At 43.9% G+C, this 20,396-nt stretch overlaps 2 protein-coding genes across 2 annotated transcripts; one reads left to right on the top strand and one right to left on the bottom strand.

Moving 5' to 3' along the window:
* Positions 1-10,503: 10,503 nt before the first annotated feature.
* clic2 (chloride intracellular channel 2) lies at positions 10,504-16,124 on the top strand. The gene is made up of 6 exons (XM_064974057.1): positions 10,504-10,793; positions 12,850-12,959; positions 14,156-14,281; positions 14,373-14,476; positions 14,799-14,980; positions 15,265-16,124. Exons 1-6 carry the CDS (start codon positions 10,740-10,742, stop codon positions 15,424-15,426), a joined length of 738 nt encoding a protein of 245 aa, XP_064830129.1. The 5' UTR covers positions 10,504-10,739; the 3' UTR covers positions 15,427-16,124.
* Positions 16,125-17,184: 1,060 nt separating this feature from the next.
* On the bottom strand, positions 17,185-18,780 carry urp1 (urotensin-related peptide 1). The gene is made up of 5 exons (XM_064974058.1): positions 18,670-18,780; positions 18,141-18,242; positions 17,892-17,932; positions 17,684-17,789; positions 17,185-17,357 (listed from the first exon to the last, which is right to left on the bottom strand). The coding sequence occupies exons 1-5, from the start codon at positions 18,770-18,772 to the stop codon at positions 17,326-17,328; spliced, it is 384 nt and encodes a 127-aa protein (XP_064830130.1). The 5' UTR covers positions 18,773-18,780; the 3' UTR covers positions 17,185-17,325.
* Positions 18,781-20,396: the final 1,616 nt, after the last annotated feature.

Below are 20,396 nucleotides of genomic sequence, written 5' to 3'. Positions count from 1 at the left end.
AAGTACTTGGAAAAGCTAGTCAATTACAGTAACGAGAGTAGCTGTAATTAGTTAGTTCACACCTCTGTCCAAATGGAACCCTAATCCCTTTATACTGCACTACTTGTAATGAGTCTTGGTCAAAATTAGTGCACTACATAGGCAGCAGGGTGCCATTTGGGACTTCCTCAAAGAGGTGGTTTTCCAGAGGGGCTCACTTCCAGATGATGTGTGTCTAATGGAGATATGGCTAGTCTGTCTCCCTGAGATAGGCCTTTTCTTTCCCTCTGCTCCGTGGAAGGGGAAGAGGGAGGTCAATGGCAAGTAACACATTTCCAGCCAGCTCTGCTTTTCCAGTAACACTCCAGATATCACACATATTTGTCACAATGTTTATGTTAATACTTGTATCATTGCTCCATAGGTTTGTGACATATCTGTTGTTTCCATTTTTTCTTATCCTGGTCCAAAAAAATGATTTACTAGGAAAGGTACATTACCCGAAGAAAGGTTGTGTGCTTGCTTCAGCTGTTCAAATGTAAGAAAGGATAAAAGTAAATAGTAAGTAGTATATCAAATAACAGTAGTGTTGCAAACACATTAATGAACAAATAGTATTTTTACGAGACAGGTTTATTCAAGGCAACTGAAATGCATGCCTGTATCACAGGAGGTTGGTGGCACCTTAATTCCATTCGCTCCGTGTCAGGACCCGGTTTTGAACCTGGGTCTCCGGAGTGAGAAACAGTCACTTAACCAACTGAGCCACGAATAGACAGCAGAACCCAGAAGATGAGGCAGACACAGCAGTACTTAAGACGGTGAATTTAATAAAGAAAAAATCCAAAAATACAAAAATGGCAAATCCAAAAAGGTGGTAGGAAAAACACAAAAGAACTCAAAAGAAACTCACCAAAAATAAACAAAAACAAAAAAACAGAATACCACAAGAACGTCACCCGGAATCGACAAGAGCACACAGAACACTAGGGCAGGGTGCTAACATACAAACACAGAGCACAGAACTGAGGGAAACAAAGGGTTTAAATACAATCAGGGTAAACGAGACACAGGTGCAAACAATAATGGGGATCAAGGGAAAAACACAGGGACAAAAAGCACAATGGGGACATCTACTGACAAAAACCCGGAACAACCCTGGCCAAATCCTGACAGAATCCCCCCTAGGAACGGCTCCTGACGTTCCTACCAGCTCTCTCAGGGTGGAGGACCCTGAACTGACGAATGAGGTCAGGGTCCAGGATGTCTTTGGCAGGAACCCAGGAGCGCTCCTCAGGACCGTAGCCTTCCCAGTCCACCAGATACTGCCAGGACCGCTGCACCCGGCGGGAATCCAGTATCCGGTGGACGGTATAAGCCGGCTGGCCTCCAATGACACGAGGCGGAGGGGAGGTCTGTCTGCCGGGACAAGGGGAGAAAAAACAACAGGTTTTAACAATGACACATGAAATGTGGGATTAATCTTAAGGGATCTGGGTAAGTGTAGGCGATAAGAAACTGGGTTAACTCTCCTGGCAACCTTGAAGGGACCGATGTATTTTTGGGACAGCTTGCGAGACTCCACCCGTAGAGGTAAGTCTCTTGTGGAAAGCCAGACTCTCTGGCCGGGGCGCAGGGTAGGCCCGGGACGGCGACGTCTGTTGGCTTGTTGTTGATACCTCTGTGAGGAACGCATCAGATTAAGACGGGTCTTCCTCCACATAAGCCGACAGCGTCTGACGAACCTCAAGGCTGAAGGCACTCTGACTTCTGCCTCCTGGTCCGGGAACAATGGAGGAGCATAGCCAAACTGACACTCGTGCGGGGACATACCAGTGGAGGAGGAGCGCAAGGTGTTGTGCGCGTATTCGGCCCAAATAATAAAGGATGACCATGTGGACGGGTTGTCACGAGTCATACATCGGAGGATGGTTTCCAGCTCTTGATTCATCCTCTCTGTTTGGCCGTTGGACTCCGGATGGTACCCTGAAGATAGACTGGCAGAAGCCCCCATGAGTTGGCAGAAGGCCTTCCAAAACCTTGAGGCGAACTGGGGACCTCTGTCAGAAACCACATCTTGAGGAATGCCGAAGACTCGGAACACATGATTAATTACCAACTCAGCCGTTTCCTTGGCAGAAGGTAACTTAGTCAGAGGGACGAACCTGGCCGCCTTTGAAAACCTGTCGATTATGACTAGGATAGTAGTATTGCCATGGGATGGAGGAAGTCCAGTAATAAAGTCCAATGAGATATGGGACCAGGGTCTGTGGGGAACAGGTAAAGGATGAAGGAGTCCTTGAGGGCGGAGGTGAGAAGATTTGCCCTGGCAGCACACGGGGCAGGCATTGACGAAAGTGGCAACGTCTTCTCTTATGGTAGGCCACCAGAACTTACGCTGGATGAACTCCAAGGTGCGACCTACGCCCGGATGACAGGTGAGGCGAGAGGAGTGCCCCCACAGAAGGACCTGAGTCCTCACTGCCTTGGGGACAAACAACCGATTGGCAGGGCCTCCTTTAGGGTCCGGTTCGCTAGCTTGAGCACGTCTCACGGTATCCTCAACTTGCCACGAGATCGGAGCCACAATCTTAGCAGCAGGAAGGACAGGCATGTCCGTGTCATCTCGAATGGCAGGAGCGTAGACTCGGGACAGGGCATCCGGTTTGAGATTCTTCGACCCGGGCCGATAGGTGAGGATAAACTGGAATCGATTGAAGAAAAGAGACCATCTAGCTTGTCTAGAGTTCAATCGCTTCGCCTGCTGGATATACTCCAGATTTTTGTGGTCCGTAAGCACTTGAAACGGGTGAGAAGCCCCCTCGAGCCAGTGTCTCCATTCCTTCAATGCCATCTTAACCGCTAGGAGTTCACGATCCCCCACATCGTAGTTCCTCTCAGTCGGGGTAAGCCGGTGTGAGAAGAAAGCGCACGGATGAAGCTTCTTGTCTTCACCCCTCTGAGACAGGACAGCTCCAACACCAACCTCTGATGCGTCTACCTCCACCACAAATGGTTCATCCGTAGTCGGTAGTATCAGGATGGGAGCAGAGAGGATGCGCTGCTTGAGTCCTTGGAAGGCCGTCTCAGCTTCTCTTCCCCAAAAAAACCTTGCATTGCCACCTTTGGTTAAAGCTGAGAGAGGAGCTGCCACCAAACTGAAGTTCTTGATGAACTTGCGGTAAAAGTTTGTGAAGCCCAGGAAACGCTGAACATCCTTAACGGATTTGGGGGTGGGCCAATCCGCTACCGCCCCTACCTTCCTAGGGTCCATTTGGATTCGACCGGGTTCCACTACAAATCCCAGGAATTGTACTCGGGATGAATGGAATTCACATTTTTCCGGCTTAACGTACAGATGGCTGTCCAGGAGGCGTTTGAGTACTTGTCTGACATGCTTAGTGTGTTCTTGAAGGGAGCTCGAAAAGATGAGGATGTCATCCAAGTAAACGAACACAAATATGTTAAGCATATCCCTAAGCACATCGTTTATGAGCGCTTGGAACACCGCTGGGGCGTTGGTCAGGCCGAAGGGCATCACCAAGTATTCATAGTGACCAGTAGGCGTGTTGAAAGCGGTCTTCCACTCGTCACCAGGTCTGATCCGCACAAGATGGTATGCGTTCCGCAGGTCAAGCTTAGTGAAAACAACTGCTTCCTGGAGCAGCTCGAAGGCTGTGGCCATAAGGGGTAGCGGGTAACGGTTACGGACGGTTATGTCATTGAGTCCCCGGTAGTCGATGCAAGGACGTAACCCACCATCTTTCTTGGCCACAAAGAAAAACCCTGCTCCCGCCGGGGAGGTTGATGGACGCATGAGGCCTGCTTCCAGAGAGTCCTTGATGTAGGTATCCATAGCAGCTCGTTCGGGTGGAGATAGGGAAAAGATCCGACCCCTGGGGGGCAAGTGCCCGGAAACAGGTCGATGGGGCAATCGTAAGATCTATGGGGTGGTAGCATGGTGGCCCTCTGTTTGCTAAACACCAGTTTGAGGTCATGGTAACACTCGGGAACTCGGGTCAGGTCGATGGATTCTAAAGACTCGGGAGTAGAACTCGGGGAATTCTGGAAAATACAAGTAGCTTGGCACGTAGGACCCCACTGCTTGATAGTGCCCACAGACCAGTCGATGTGAGGGTTATGACTGTGAAGCCAGGGGTATCCAAGGACGAGAGGGAACTCGGAACAGGAGATCAAATGAAAGTTCATCAATTCCTGGTGTTGTGAAACTGAAAGTCTCAAGGAGGTAGTGACATGAGTGACAAGTCCAGATCCCAAAGGGCTTCCATCCAATGTAGTAACCCTCATGGGGTCACTTAGAAGTTCAGAGGGAACGCCATTCTCCTTCGCCCAGACACCATCCATGAAGTTACCTGCGGCTCCAGAGTCTACCAAGGCTTGAAGGTGAAGCTTGTGGTTGTCCCAGGAGAGGGTGACTGGAATGAGCAGACGGGAGTTGGACGGATGGGAGGAGGTTATGTTTCCCGTTACAGTTCCCCCCGGTCTGTACGGGACAGAGCGTTTCCCTGGAGCCCGGGACACGTGGAACGGAAATGGCCCGGTTTGCCGCAATATAGACAGCGTCGCTCCCTCATCCGGCGGTCTCTCTCAGCCTGGGAGATGCGTCCAATCTGCATGGGTTCCTTTGGAGCCAGTGATGATAAAGGTGGGGACTCGGAGCTGGGACTGATAGGAGCTAGAGGTCTACGGTTGAGTTCTCTCTCTCTCAGACGCTGGTCAATGCGTGAGGCCAACTTGATCAGGGACTCGAGATTGTCCGGTGGTTCCCGAGTGGCCAGTTCATCTTGGATAGTGTCGGAAAGGCCTTTCAGAAAGCACACCGTGAGCGCCTCGTTGTTCCAGCCACTCGCTGCTGCCACCGTGCGGAACTGGATGGCATAGTCCGTCACGCTGCGCCAACCTTGATGGAGAGTCAGGAGCTGCTTGGCTGAGTCAGAACCACTGCTTGGGCCTTGAAACACTCGTTTGAATTCCTCAGCAAAGGCAGAGTAGCTGGCACAGCAGGAACTATGGGCATCCCACACAGCAGTAGCCCAGGCCAGGGCTTTTTCCGACAGCAGGGTGATGATATATGCGATCTTAGACCGGTCGGTGGGAAACGACGAGGGTTGCAGCTCAAAGGAGAGAGAACATTGAGTGAGAAACCCTTTACAAGCACTTGGATCACCTGAGAACCGTTGGGGAGGTGGAAGACGAGGTTCAGCCAGGGGGTTAACTGCCATGGGTACGTGAACTTGAGGTACTGGGACGGGAACTGTTGCCGGGGTAAGTCGATCAGATATTTGCTTAATGGAAGTCAGCATCTCCGACAGAAGATGAGAATGTCTAGCCATTAAGGCCTCTTGCTGAACCAGGGCGGCTTCGTGGCGTTGGACAGTCTCCTGGTGGTGGGACAGCGTGGCAAAAAGGTCCTGGGAACTGGCTGCCTCTGGGTTCATTTTTGGCTCTGTGTTTCTGTCAGGACCCGGTTTTGAACCTGGGTCTCCGGAGTGAGAAACAGTCACTTAACCAACTGAGCCACGAATAGACAGCAGAACCCAGAAGATGAGGCAGACACAGCAGTACTTAAGACGGTGAATTTAATAAAGAAAAAATCCAAAAATACAAAAATGGCAAATCCAAAAAGGTGGTAGGAAAAACACAAAAGAACTCAAAAGAAACTCACCAAAAATAAACAAAAACAAAAAAACAGAATACCACAAGAACGTCACCCGGAATCGACAAGAGCACACAGAACACTAGGGCAGGGTGCTAACATACAAACACAGAGCACAGAACTGAGGGAAACAAAGGGTTTAAATACAATCAGGGTAAACGAGACACAGGTGCAAACAATAATGGGGATCAAGGGAAAAACACAGGGACAAAAAGCACAATGGGGACATCTACTGACAAAAACCCGGAACAACCCTGGCCAAATCCTGACACTCCGTTCCAACCATTATTGTGAGCCGTCGTCCCCTCAGCCGCCTCCACTGACCTGTATGTTTAAAAGATGTGATGCACATGGGAACCAAACCCATCATGCTTCAACTGAGCTATCAGCGCCACTCGGTGCAGTTGTCATAGCAACCAAACATTGATCAATTAATAAAACTGGTGAACTCAGTTGGTACGTAGGTTCACAATTGCGCCAACTAGAGTGAGGATCAGTGAGAGTTGATTGGCTTCTCTCGGATAAGATCAGATAGTTGTTTATCGTGTAGGAGATCTCATAGTCAAACACTGGATGCCATTCAGAAATTACTATCAGCCCTGCCCTCCCAAACACAAACTCCGTCCATAACTCTAGAGCAGTGATTATTAAGAGAGGATGGTCAGGGGGCCGGAACAGAATTACAAATCATTTCTAAACTGCAAATTGACTGCAAGAAACCCAAACCGATTTAATGTTTGACTAAAACATAATCATTTCAAACGTTGCTTACATTTGTATACGATCACGTCTCTCTATTATGCGTGGGAATAATTGAAACAGATTTCATTCATTTAATTAAAATCATCCTGGTGTTTTATGTCCAACAACGAAAATGTAAAAATCTTCTTTTTTTTTGCTCAGAAAACTTGGGAGGACAAAATTAAACCATCCCTGGCCCAAATTCGGCCCACTGGCCGCCAGTTGGGGAATCCTGCTCTTTTTTTTACACCTTTATTTAACCAGGTAGGCTAGTTGAGAACAAGTTCTCATTTGCAACTGCGACCTGGCCAAGATAAAGCATAGCAGTGTGAACAGACAACACAGAGTTACACATGGAGTAAACAATTAACAAGTCAATAACACAGTAGAAAAAAAAAAAAAAAAAAAGAGAGTGTGCAATACATTGTGTGCAAAAGGCATGAGGAGGTAGGCGAATAATTGCAATTTTGCAGATTAACACTGGAGTGATATTTGATCAGATGGTCAAGTACAGGTAGAGATATAGGTGTGCAAAAGAGCAGAAAAGTAAATAAATAAAAACAGTATGGGGATGAGGTAGGTAAAAATGGGTGGGCTATTTACAGATAGACTATGTACAGCTGCAGCGATCGGTTAGCTGCTCAGATAGCAGATGTTTGAAGTTGGTGAGGGAGATAAAAGTCTCCAACTTCAGCGATTTTTGCAATTCGTTCCAGTCACAGGCAACAGAGAACTGGAACGAAAGGCGGCCAAATGAGGTGTTGGCTTTAGGGATGATCAGTGAGATACACCTGCTGGAGCGCGTGCTACGGGTGGGTGTTGCCATCGTGACCAGTGAACTGAGATAAGGCGGAGCTTTACCTAGCATGGACTTGTAGATGACCTGGAGCCAGTGGGTCTGGCGACGAATATGAAGCGAGGGCCAGCCGACTAGAGCATACAGGTTGCAGTGGTGGGTGGTATAAGGTGCTTTAGTGACAAAACGGATGGCACTGTGATAAACTGCATCCAGTTTGCTGAGTAGAGTGTTGGAAGCTATTTTGTAGATGACATCGCCGAAGTCGAGGATTGGTAGGATAGTCAGTTTTACTAGGGTAAGTTTGGCGGCGTGAGTGAAGGAGGCTTTGTTGCGGAATAGAAAGCCGACTCTAGATTTGATTTTCGTTTGGAGATGTTTGATATGAGTCTGGAAGGAGAGTTTACAGTCTAGTCAGACACCTAGGTACTTATAGATGTCCACATATTCAAGGTAGGAACCATCCAGGGTGGTGATGCTCTAAAGGTCAACCAATTCTGAGATGAGTCACACTCTTGGACACTCTTGGAGCGATACAGTAATTCAGATGGAATTCATAGGGGCTTGGATAGCTACACATCCCTGCTTTTTGATCCTATTGAGAAAACCTATTGATCCCACATTTCCAACTTTCCCTTTAAGTTATTTTTACTTGACAAGTGATCCAACATACGCCCCGTTGAAATCCAGAACACCTCCCAATGAGTGTCAAGGCGGTGACTAAGTCCTGTAGGGGAACTCCGCCTATGTCTATCACAGGAGGTTGGTGGCATCTTAATTGGGGAGGACACGCTCGTGTTAATGGCTGGAGCGGAAGGAGTGGAATGGTATCAAATACATCAAACACATGATTTGGTGCCATTCCATTCGCTCCGTTCCAGACATTATTATGAGCCGTCCTCTCCTCCGCAGCCTTTACTGATGTCTATGGCATGACCTCCTATTCTTTCTTCATTGGTAGAGGAAGCTTTGTTACTCTCCATGCTGGCTAATTTCCTGTTCTGGCTGCGGGTTATTTGTCTCATTTCCAGGATTTGTTGGGAGTTTCCATGTCGAGTGTTTGCTTTTTATCCTCCCCCCTCTGTGATGGAAATACCCATCAGACCCTGGGGCGGCAGATACTATATATCTGAGACTAGAAGTACACTGAGCAGAGGTCCATATTGTTCAGTCATTTGTCCCTGGACTACTTGTCTTATCAAGGTTTTAGCCCCTCGGAAGGCATGTGTTTCATGAGCCGTCTCCACACGGCTGAAAGATGTCAGAAATCGGTGAACTCCCTCCCTAGACTTATTTATACTGGGTTTACATATGTACAGCTGGAGCAACTAAATTCCCCGGCAGATGTTGCAACTGTCAACTGATTTCTCACAGATGCACACACTTCAGTGAACAGTGGAACTAAAACCTGGTCTCCAGGGAGGTGTAAAGTGGCAATCATATCAAATTAATTCAATGAATTTGCATCTAGAATATGATGTACTGTAGATATAATAATATAACACCCCGCAGTTTTAATGCTTTATTTGTTATAAGAATGTACGGGCCTGATTAAAAGAGAACAGATCATACATGCTTATGATAACTGCATTATAATGGATTGTCATTGATAACGTGCTGACTGGTTCGTTCATATTTACCTATGTCCTCACAAATAATCAGCATCTCTTTTACGCTTCTGCTGCTCTCTGTTCATCATATATGCATAGTCACTTTAACCATATCTACATGTCTACATATCTACTACCTCAATCAGCCTGACTAACCGGTGTCTGTATGTTGCCTCGCTACCTTTATAGCCTCGCTTTTTACTTTACTCTTTTTACTGTTGTTTTGTTTCTTTACTCACCTATTGTTCACCTAATACCTTTTTTGCAATATTGGTTAGAGCCTGTAAGTAAGCATTTCACTGTAAGGTGAATGCACCTGTTGTATTTGGCGCACGTGACAAATAAACTTTGATTTGATCATTGCTTTATTCAATGAGCTACGGACTTGTGCCTATTTATGGATTATGGACAAACCCTTTTGGTTTTCTTAAAGTTCCCCCCTCCACCACTATACCCTCAGATGGTAACTGAAAGTAAAACTAATCTGCTCCATTCCCTCTACCCAAGGGATGTAGGCTGGGGGTTCTCCCATCATGACACAATGACCCGTGCCTCCACCTCCCCTGTGACTCACCAAGTACCAACATTAACCACAAACACCCATGTGATTTCACTAAAATCATGCCAGCCAGTTTCTACTGCTGGCAAGATATCATGCATTCCTGACATGTTAAAAAGTGTAATTAAATAAACGCTTCATCACAGATGTATTTTTACAGGGATAACAGTTGTAGATCTTAGTTTTATATTAAAGTATCTAACCGTGTAGTCTTAAAGTGTAAGGGGTGCGTAACTGGTGGCATGGAAGTCAGACGCAGGGGAGCAGAACTAGGTAATAGCCTAAGCAGTTTAATTGTAAAACCAACGACATAACGAAATAAACAGACATGGGTACAAAACCCGACGCGCACCAGTAACATGTGCACAAACACTTACTAATAAACAATTCCACACAAAGACGTGGGGGGAACAGAGGGTTGAATACACAACAATAAATTAGGAATATTGAAACCAGGTGTGTAGGAAAACAAGACAAAACAAATGGAAAATGAAAAATGGATCGAAGGTGGCTAGAAGACCGGTGACACTGACCACCGAACACCGCCCGAACAAGGAGAGGAAACGACTTCGGTGGAAGATGTGACATAAAGGTTACTGGCAATTCTGCGCAAATGTCTGAATTTTTCTCCAGAAATCCTTACCATAACACGGCATCAAAAATTTGTGATATATATATTTGTTTCTCATGCGCAATTGGGTCTCATCACAAAATATCCTCATCTGGAAGTCCAGTTACCAAAGCAATCACTTGCTCAAACAGATGAGAGCCACTTGTATGTTAACATTTCCAAATCAAATGAGGTGTTAATGGTTCCCAGTATATTCCAACACAGTACATGCTTTGTCAGGAGCGAGCCAAAAAGTAGAAAGTGTACACTAGTTACTAGTGTGACAAATTATCAAAACAGTGTATTCAATATGGCTATACTGTCAGTATGGGGAATATGATGGCTGTCAGCTTTTTTGTCACATGGTGAAACTATATGTCTACATTGTTTGATTAACCGTTATCAACTGACAAATAATAAGACCTATTTTAGGCTCTCCTCATAGAGAGAGCTTGGCACTGTTTATATAAGGGAGGACCACGCCCATCCTCTGGACCCACCCCCTCCTCTGACTTTTCACAGTGATAGCCTCATGAAGCCCTCAGACAAAGCATGCCAGCCACAAGGGTCTTACACTGCCTCCTAAGATCCATATATAAACCAGCACACTAGAGTAGAACAGATATATAGCAGACTCAAGGGCATAGTGAGGTTTTACTTCAGGGAACTTGGAGTCTTCAGCGTTAAGAGGTTTTGGTTGGGTCTGAGGACACTTGTTGGAAAAACGTTTCTGAACTTGGCACCACACAACACAGCTTTTGGACAAAATGGCACTACGACAGAACTCCGACAAAGACCCGTCTATTGAACTCTTCATAAAGGTCAGTATTGTGTTTAGTTTAGTATTGTGTTTCCTTTAGTTTAGAATAAATATAATAAGAATTTGTATTAATTCTAACATACCGCCTATGAATGTCTATTATTTCAACAATATGTAAAAAGATGTCAATTATGTGATGATTGAAATACAGAAAAACATACCTCAAAAGTGTTTCATGTGAAAGCAAATGAAATGTACAAAATCAAGCTGTAATGTAAGCTTCAGCTACTTCAGCCATAGCATCTGTTTCAAATAAGGGCTCAATACTTGTAGTGTTGTGTTCAGGATTGGTAAAAACTGGAATGTGACCAAGATTTATAGTTCACTTATCAGCCCTCAGCATTGTAGAGGATCAGAGATCTTCATTATGGGCGCCATCAATCCAATGGTTGGCACTCCATGAACGGTCGTCATCTAGGGTTACGTAAAGCCTTGGAGGCTGGTGTGTGTGTGTGTGTGTGTGTGTGTGTGTGTGTGTGTGTGTGTGTGTGTGTGTGTGTGTGTGTGTGTGTGTGTGTGTGTGTGTGTGTGTGTGTGTGTGTGTGTGTGTGTGTGTGTGTGTCTGAGCATACACTCCTCAGTGACAGTGAGAGTGGCCTCTATCCCTGGGTAATGACGCCAGATACTGGAGGCCACCTTATCACCACACGCCCAGGAGGTGCTGGCAGGACGCTGGAGACCCCTGGCCCCCGATGAGACAGACACGCCCACACACTGACAAATATACACATGCTCTATTACACATACGCACATTCACACAAAAATATCAAATAAGAAGACACATACAAACGTATGTTTCTATGTGAAGTCATATCCCAGAAACGTAATCCAACCCTTCGGCGCCAGATCCCCCCTTTTCCTCGTGAGGGGACACGTCAAATCTCAGGGTGTTTGTTCCGCAACTCTGGGCATGTCCATGTATCCCTACTTCCTTTGGAGGGGGAGCCGAAGGGTGTCTGTGAGACAACAATTTTTGGTAAAAGGGAGGTGAAGCCACGGTGCACTCGGAAAGCATTCAGACCCCTTGACCTTTTCCACGTTTTGTTACGTTACGGCCTTATTGTAAAATGGATTACTTTATATATATATATATATATATATCCCATAACGACAAAGCAAAAACGTTTTTTTTATATTTCATATTTACATAAGTGTTCATATCCTTTACTCAGTACTTTGTTGAAGCAACTTTGGCAGTGATTAAAGCCTCGAGTCTTCTTTGGTACAACGCTACAAGCTTGGCATACCTGTATTTGGGGAGTTTCTCGCCTTCTTCTCTGCAGATCCTCTCAAACTCTGTCAGGTTGTGTGGGGAGCGTTGCTTAAAACACACACACGCACACAAAATCAAATTGCGTACAACAGTGAGTGAACAATTCAATTTGTTTCTCAATACCAGAGGCCGTTATCTACCGTTATCTTCCTCTCCAACACAATGTCTGCTTTTTCTATCAAGTAGCAGCTCCTAAAATACCCCAGCCACTCCCACCACTACAAGTGTGTATATTTGTGTCTTTTGTCATGACATGAGATTAATATGAATTGCATGATAGGGTTGGAGATCAGGACTTACTGTAATGGATAACATGGACAATGTCAACATAAAGCTATTGGAATTTGGAAAAAGCACTTTCTTACATGTGACCATGAGTCTTCTGTGTTTGAGGCAGTTATCGTTGTATATTGCTGTCTATGAAATATACTACTGGTAAACTAGCCTGGTCCGAGATATGTTAATATTGTCTTGCCAGCTTTTTTATTTTACCTTTATCTAACTAGGCAAGTCAGTTAAGAACAAATTCTTATTTTCAATGACGGCCTAGGAACAGTGGGTTAACTGCCTTATTCAGGGGCAGAATGACAGATTTTTAACTTGTCAGCTCGGGGATTCAATCTTGCAACCTTTCGGTTACTAGTCCAACACTCTAACCACTAGGCTACCCTACCGCCCCAACTCCTTTGGTATGACAATGACCAAAGGAGTTGGCAATACAGCACAAACAGAACCAGGCTATAACCAAACCTAAACCCAATTATTAATGCTGCTTGTCCTTCAGGCTGGCCACGATGGAGAGAACGTGGGCAACTGCCCATTCTGCCAGAGGCTCTTCATGGTCCTGTGGCTGAAAGGAGTCAAGTTCACCGTTACCACCGTCGACATGAGGAAGTAAGCCCCCCGCCTCCCACCCTTCCACTTCCTGTGCATCTGTTTAAAGATCCCCTTACACAGGGTCATGTCTAGATTATGTAAAATTGACTTCAAAAATGTAATTATTTAGCATTTTAGCTAACCTTAACCCCAACCGTTTCCCTAATCTTAACCTAATTCTCCTAACCAACTGCATGAGTTGTCCTAACCTGCTACGAAAAGTCCATTTTGACATAAACAGTATCCCTTCTAGACAAAACCCTCACTCACGCAGGGCTCTATTAAGAGTTGAGGGAGAACAAGGATGTTTTTCAGAAACCAAACCGTTTAATAGGGGAAAAGTAACACTCAATGGGGTGTGATACAGAGAGGGGATAGAGGGCGGTGCTTGCAAGGCTAAAGCAATAGCAGAATGGTCCGTGTGTAATTGAACAAACATATTTTCTTAATCTAACCCGTGTGAATTTCTCAGGCCCATTATCAGTGAGCTAATAAGATCAGGAAACGTTGAAAGGATGCTGATAACTGATGTCACGACTTCTGCCGAAGTCGTTGCCTCTCCTTGTTCGGGCGGTGCTCGACATTCGACGTCAGCGGTCTTCTAGCCATCATTGATCCATTTTTCATTTTCCATTGGTTTAGTCTTGTCTTCCCACACACCTGTTTTCAATCCCATTCATTACCTGTTGTGTATTTAACCCTCTGTTTCCCCTCATGTCTTTGTCAGAGATTGTTTATTGTCAGTGTAGTGTTTTTGTATAGGTGCACGTCGGGTCTTCGTACCCATATTTATTTTATTGTTCATTTGTCTATTTAGTGTTATGGAGCATGTTACTTGGACTTTATTAAAAGACTCAATTTTACACTCCGTTTGACTCTCCTGCTCCTGACTTCCCTGCCACCTATACACATATGCCTGACAACTAAGTGATTAAGAAAACACACAACATGCACCCTTTGAGCTAGCCACTCCCATGCCAGTGTGTTTTACTTACTGAATCATGGGCATTGTTGGAATCATTCATCAAGAATGCCAACACTGGATTTTTGACATGGCTTGATAACCATTGTGTTCATTGTGATTGTGTCGCTGAATGATCGACATCGTATCTATTGCTATAAAGCTGGAAGGATCACATATATGACCCTGTCTACTCCCTTTCTCCCTCCCCTTTACCCACCTCTCCACCCAACCCTGCCCTGGTACACTCTAGGAAGCCAGCAGAGCTGAAGGATTTGGCACCAGGGACTAACCCTCCGTTCCTCCTGTACAATGGAACCCTCAAGACAGACTTTATCAAGATCGAGGAGTTTCTGGAGCAAACACTGTCCCCTCCCAGGTATAGTGTTATTATATTAAAGAAAGTGAAATGCACTGACCTTCTTCAAAACAAATTCATACTCAGACTCATCTCATATCCCTTCCTTCAGGTATCCACACCTTAGCCCAGTCAACAAAGAGTCCTTTGACGTGGGTGCGGACATTTTCGCCAAGTTCTCCGCTTTCATCAAGAACAACCCAGCCAACACTACTTGTATGTGAAGTTACAGTCAGTCCACATGAATCTATTAGACCATGTCTTATGAGGCAATGGAAAATACGTACTCAACAGAATACACGCTATGGGCGTATGCCTTCATGAAATGTTGGTTTGATGCGAATGTTAGGGACCAGACCATGCCTAATCCTGGCCATGAAAAGCAGGCTCAATGGAGAATCTCAATTGAAAGTGCTTTTTCAACCCAATATATAAACTTAATCTGGGTCTGTGAAAGGTGCCCATAAGGAACACCTCTAAAGCTATAGATATATAATATATGTCTGATATACATACCTGTGTTTCTCTCAATCCATAGTCCAAGAGAAGGCACTGCTCCGGGAGTTCAAGCGGCTGGATCTCTACCTGAACTCCCCCGTCCCAGAAGAGATTGACCACAACTCCAGAGAAAGCATCACCCTCTCCAAGAGAAAGTTCCTGGATGGCAACCATCTCACCCTGGCAGATTGCAACCTGCTGCCCAAGCTGCATGTCATCAAGGTGGGACAAATAGGTCCATACATAAACGGTTTACAATACGAATTTGATTATTTTCTGGTATTAGGCATGTCTTATGAAGTGTAGAACACAACCTACGCAATGACAGGGCCCGTCCTTACTTTCTAATCCTGAGAGAAGTGTAACTTCATTTTTAACCATCGGGAATAAACATTCTCCGTCCTTGTTCTCCAGTCTTCATTATTTAAATAGTGTAACATGACTATTATGGTTTATAGTGTCTCACAATTCAACAGTTTTCCCATGTATTCTGTTTTATATGATAGATTGCTGCCAAGAAGTACTGTGACTTTGACATCCCGGCGCAGTTCACCGGTGTTTGGAGGTACCTGAACAATGCCTACGAGAGGGAGGAGTTCAGTCAGACCTGCCCTGCCAACATCGAGATCGAGAAGGCTTACCTGGACGTGACCAATAAGAGGCTGTAAACCTATAACCAACCTTTATCCAACCATTACACAACATGTCCTCTTTTACTATTACCTTACATGGAAATGGTAACTCATTCACCCCCAAAAAATATAACACATTTCTGGGAGGCCACAGCAATCATTATCAAAGTATCTCAAGTCAATCCTGCATCAGGATGCCTTTGAAATCGATAGGCATTCTAGGAATCAAATCAGTACAGAAGTTCACACCCGCTTAATTAAGGTGCATTATTATTTACAAAATGCCTTGTGTTTTACAGACAATTGACTAATAGGCTGCTACAGTAACTAAGGTCTATGTATGATGTTAATTTCAAGTAATTATACTGCCAATTCCCATTATATGCCACACTAAATAGGCAAAGTGTGCAATTTGACTGTATCTAATTATGTGTTTCTTTGTCCATAGTGTAAATATATATATATTTTTCACATTTAGTTTTTTCACCTGAACACCCATAAAATTAGAATGTATAAGACCATAAGAGTGTATTCTAATTATGTTTGTGTGATTGAATGTAGTGATATACAATCTATTTTAGCAGTTGCTCATGATAACCATAAAGAATAGTCAATTATCATGTAAATAAGTTTAGGTCAAATGTTTTACCATAATACATTACACCTGCCTGATTCTAGTTTTTTCAAACTATGATTTGAACTAAAATAAAATCTATTTCATGAGTCTGACCCGAGAGTGTGTGTGTGTGTAAATCTCTAGGACTGCTGCTCCCTTGTGGGTGTAAAAAGGAAACACAGAAACCATTGCTGATCATGTCAAAGAAATCCATATATACTGTATGTAGTCATATCTGATTTATGTTGCATGATTAACCTAAATATTTATCTACTGTGCATTTCTAAATTTGTCAATTTAAATAAGTTGACAGCTAATTTGTGTTTAATCCTTAAATCTATTGACACACCCGTGCGGCAATCGAAGTAACATAATTACTAACATAAATATCCCCATCAAAATGGGTCTGTTCAATAAGCTAGAGATCTCTTTTTGCATGGGCTGCGTCTCAATCCCCCGATATCGGCCTTCCACATCTGCGGTGGAAGGTGGCCGAGCTACTGTACAGCAGTTTGTCAGACCATAAGACCTCCCGAAAAAACGGTCTTCTTGTGAAATCGTCTGCAGCATCCGACCGGTTTGGCCTATAAAACTATTATGACCACTGTAGAGAAAGGGGAGACACTCACAAAGGGGTTTTACATTTTGCTCTACGACCTCCGTGTCACTGGACTCATCTGAATTCGGTAACACTGAGGTGCCAACTTCTGTCTGTTGCGTCCGATCCGTTTAAGCTACAAACTAATATGACACCACTTTGAAAAGAGGAGACTCTCAAGATAGTTGTAAGGTACAAATGGAAGTATTGTTGTAGTTTGTTCCCAAACAAATAAGGGGTTAAATATGTATATGTATCCTGAGCTTTTTAATATCTCCTAGACATACGACAGACACAAAACCTCATTCCTTATGATTTTTTTTACTGTCTTAGTCTTAGACTAATGTTGTTGACTTCTTTTCGCTTCCAAGCAAAAAGGCATGTTCTAGGCATGTACGCCATGTATTTGTGTAGAAATGTATATGCAATCTGACACAGTGTTGGTCTCAAAAACCAAGTTGTTCCATTCAATCCACATTATACTGTATATTTCATTTTATTGTCAGCCAGCCTCAATGCAAGGCCATTTTCAACTGGATTAAAAAATATATTTCCTACCAATCATTTACTCTAGGTTTCTATGTATGAACAATGTACCCATTGTCTTGGGGCTGTAATTTGAATATTTAATAAGGGACACAGCTTGGGGTGAGGGTGGTGAGAAGGTGTTCTTGTCCAGGTATCGTCAAAAATTATCTTATTCTCCTCCAGCACACAGCTTCTAGTTTGTCACACAGTATTTCCAGAAGCAAGCTATCCAGGGAAGAAAGAGAAAGACAAATGTCAAGATTATGTGCATCAGTTCTGCTTTCATGAGTCCTATCATATCCTGTTTGTATCCTGCAATGCTATAGTTACTCCATCTGACCTTCCACAGAACAATCCTTAGTTAAACATCCTTACCAAACACTTCATTGCATTGCAAATATGCCGGCATATATTATTTCTCTTCTGTTGTTGACGCAACACTGTGTTTTTGATTGTCCTCAGCAAACATCTGTTCTTACTATGTACATAAGGAACATAAAGAAAGGTATGGCAACGGAGTCGGTCCAGGATAACGTTCTTCTTTTATTCACCTCTCTTGTTGGTTTTCGGCAAATTCTGCTCAGACCGAAGGAAGCCCTGAGAGCGAAGCTTGTCGGCTGCAGCGAGCTTCAAGACCACCGCCTTCAGATCATCAACCTACAAAAAGCACAATACATTTTATGAACAGGACAGAATAGAATGGCTTTTCCTAGAGGGTTCTTCTGTATTACATATTCAATAAAAATGTCTAACACTTACCATGTTGACAAATTTATCCTGCTGCACAGAATCTTTAGCTCCTGATGGAAAATTGAGAACATAAACCCAATTCAATATAGAACTAATCATGTTACATGGGTGACTAGCTGTTGAGAATAAAACCAATTGTGCTTTTTGATTAACATATAGCAAAGAGTTATGGGATATCAGAACATTCATGTCCAATCCATGGTGTCTTGATTCTAGGTTTCTCCTCACCTGCTTTATTCCATGTACCCCTGGCGCCACTGCGCTGCATCAGGAGAGGGTAGAGATTCTTCACCTCTCTCTGGTCAGTCAGCTCAGCGTTCTCTCCATCCTCCACCTCCGCCACCAACTTCTGGATCAGCTCTGCTCAGGCATAACAGCTCTCAATTATCAAACCGTATTATCACCATCATCAATACTGAGACCCACGCCATTGCTGAAAGTTCCAGTGAACCCAATGATGTCACCCTAATCCAGACTCGAACTCTGAATTTAACAGTCAAAATAGCTATTGCCTTCAATGTTCTCAGAGACCTACATGGTTATAGAAAACTCTGTCAACAGACAAAGAATTTCAGAGTTCAACATTGCCTTCACAGCATTATGCATAGAGATCTAAGAATGAATATCAGAAACCTGAACACTATCAATTCCACCAAGAAAAGATGAGACCTTAATTGTCTCATAAGGTTCAGCAAGACATGCCCTAAAATAGAACATTATAGACAGACTATTCAGAAATGATCAAATCAAGGGAAATTTTCCCTACACCACAGATTCTCTTGCATACCTTCTTGAGGTTCCAAGCTTGTGTCTGGATACAGTGGTAGAGCATGCGTCCGTCTGGCAGAGCAAATAACAGCCAAAATGTAGAACAGTGCTAAGGACAGCATGATGACAATAGCTTAGGTGGCTCTGGACTGTACTATCTTGCCCTGACTGGGAACTTCACTTTTATATCTTCCTCAACCATCCATCATGACGGGATCGATACGTTATCATGTCACCCAGTCTCAGTCTAAATGGTTTTGATGTAATGGCCCCATCGTCATAGACACAATTCGGGGATTCTGTCAATGTATCTAGGGCCTATCTCTGCTTGTTCAGAGGGCCCTAACAAATGTTTACTCTCCAATAGCAATCAGAGGCCAGTCAGCATCCTCAGATTCTATATGTCTGACTAACACCATTTTCTTGTTCTAATGGGTTGTTCATCCCATCACAGACAACATGATTCACTGTTCTAATCACAGCCCCTTCTACGCACAGAGACTGTTTCTTTTCTTCTCTTAGCCTTGTAGTCATACACTCTCAGAAAAAAAGGCTGTGGTTAGGGTACAGTATTGTTCCTTGAGGTACAAATAGATCAGAATACACAATGTACCTTCAGAGATACACATAATCTTGTACTGTTTGGTACCTTTTAGGGTAGGCCTACATATTTATTTATTTTTATTTTTTTATTTTACCTTTATTTAACCAGGCAAGTCAGTTAAGAAAAAATTCTTATTTTCAATGACGGCCTAGAAACAGTGGGTTAACTGCCTGTTCAGGGGCAGAACGACAGATTTGTACCTTGTCAGCTCGGGGGTTTGAACTCGCAACCTTCCGGTTACTAGTCCAACGCTCTAACCACTAGGCTACCCTCACGCCATTATACTAGATTATGTGAGTAATCTAGTATAATGGTACATTTCTGTACAATCATAACACACACAAAAAACAAATTGATCATTATCATATGTCCCAGCATGCTCTATTGCAGGTTGATTTTTAGAATGTTGTGTTTTTGCATGCACATTGATTGATCTTATGCTACATAAAATTAACTAACCCAATATGAAAGTAGTTCCTCCTGTTTAAAGTGTTTAGGAAGTCTCATTTATACATTGTCCCTATCTTGGCAGTCATTCTAAATGCAGGCTGCTGTTATGTTTACTTCCGCTCCCCGGCGCTCGATGTTGCTAGTTTACTCATTATTACCTACACCTGCCACCATCTTTATGAGCGCCTGAGACTCACCTGGACTCCATCACTTTCCCGATTACCTCCCCTATATCTGTCTCTCCCTTTGGCTCTTTCCCATTTTGGGATATCCTAACTCTGGTTGAAATCCAATAGGAACCATTAATACACATGAGAAACTGTTGAGCATGAAACATTCAGCAGCATTGCAGTTCTTGAAGCACCTGGCACCTAAACTTTTTCAGGACCCTGTCTTTCAAAGATAATTTGTAAAAATCCAAATAACTTCACAGATCTTCATTGTAAAGGGTTTAAACACTGTTTCTCATGCTTGTTCAATGAACCATAAACAATCAATGAACATGCACCTGTGGAACGGTCGTTAAGACACTAACAGCATACAGACGGTAGGCAATTAAGGTCACAGTTATGAAAACTTAGGCCTCTTTAGTGTCCTTTCTACCGACTCTGAAAAACACCAAAAGAAAGATGCCCATGGTCCCTGCTCATCTGTGTGAATGTGCCTTAGGCATGCTGTAAGGAGGCATGAGG

Source organism: Oncorhynchus masou, chromosome 9 (assembly GCF_036934945.1).
Source record: "Oncorhynchus masou masou isolate Uvic2021 chromosome 9, UVic_Omas_1.1, whole genome shotgun sequence".
Taxonomy (NCBI): domain Eukaryota; kingdom Metazoa; phylum Chordata; class Actinopteri; order Salmoniformes; family Salmonidae; genus Oncorhynchus; species Oncorhynchus masou.
The sequence above is the reverse complement of the archived record's forward strand: the minus strand, read 5'-3'. Positions and strand labels throughout refer to the sequence as shown.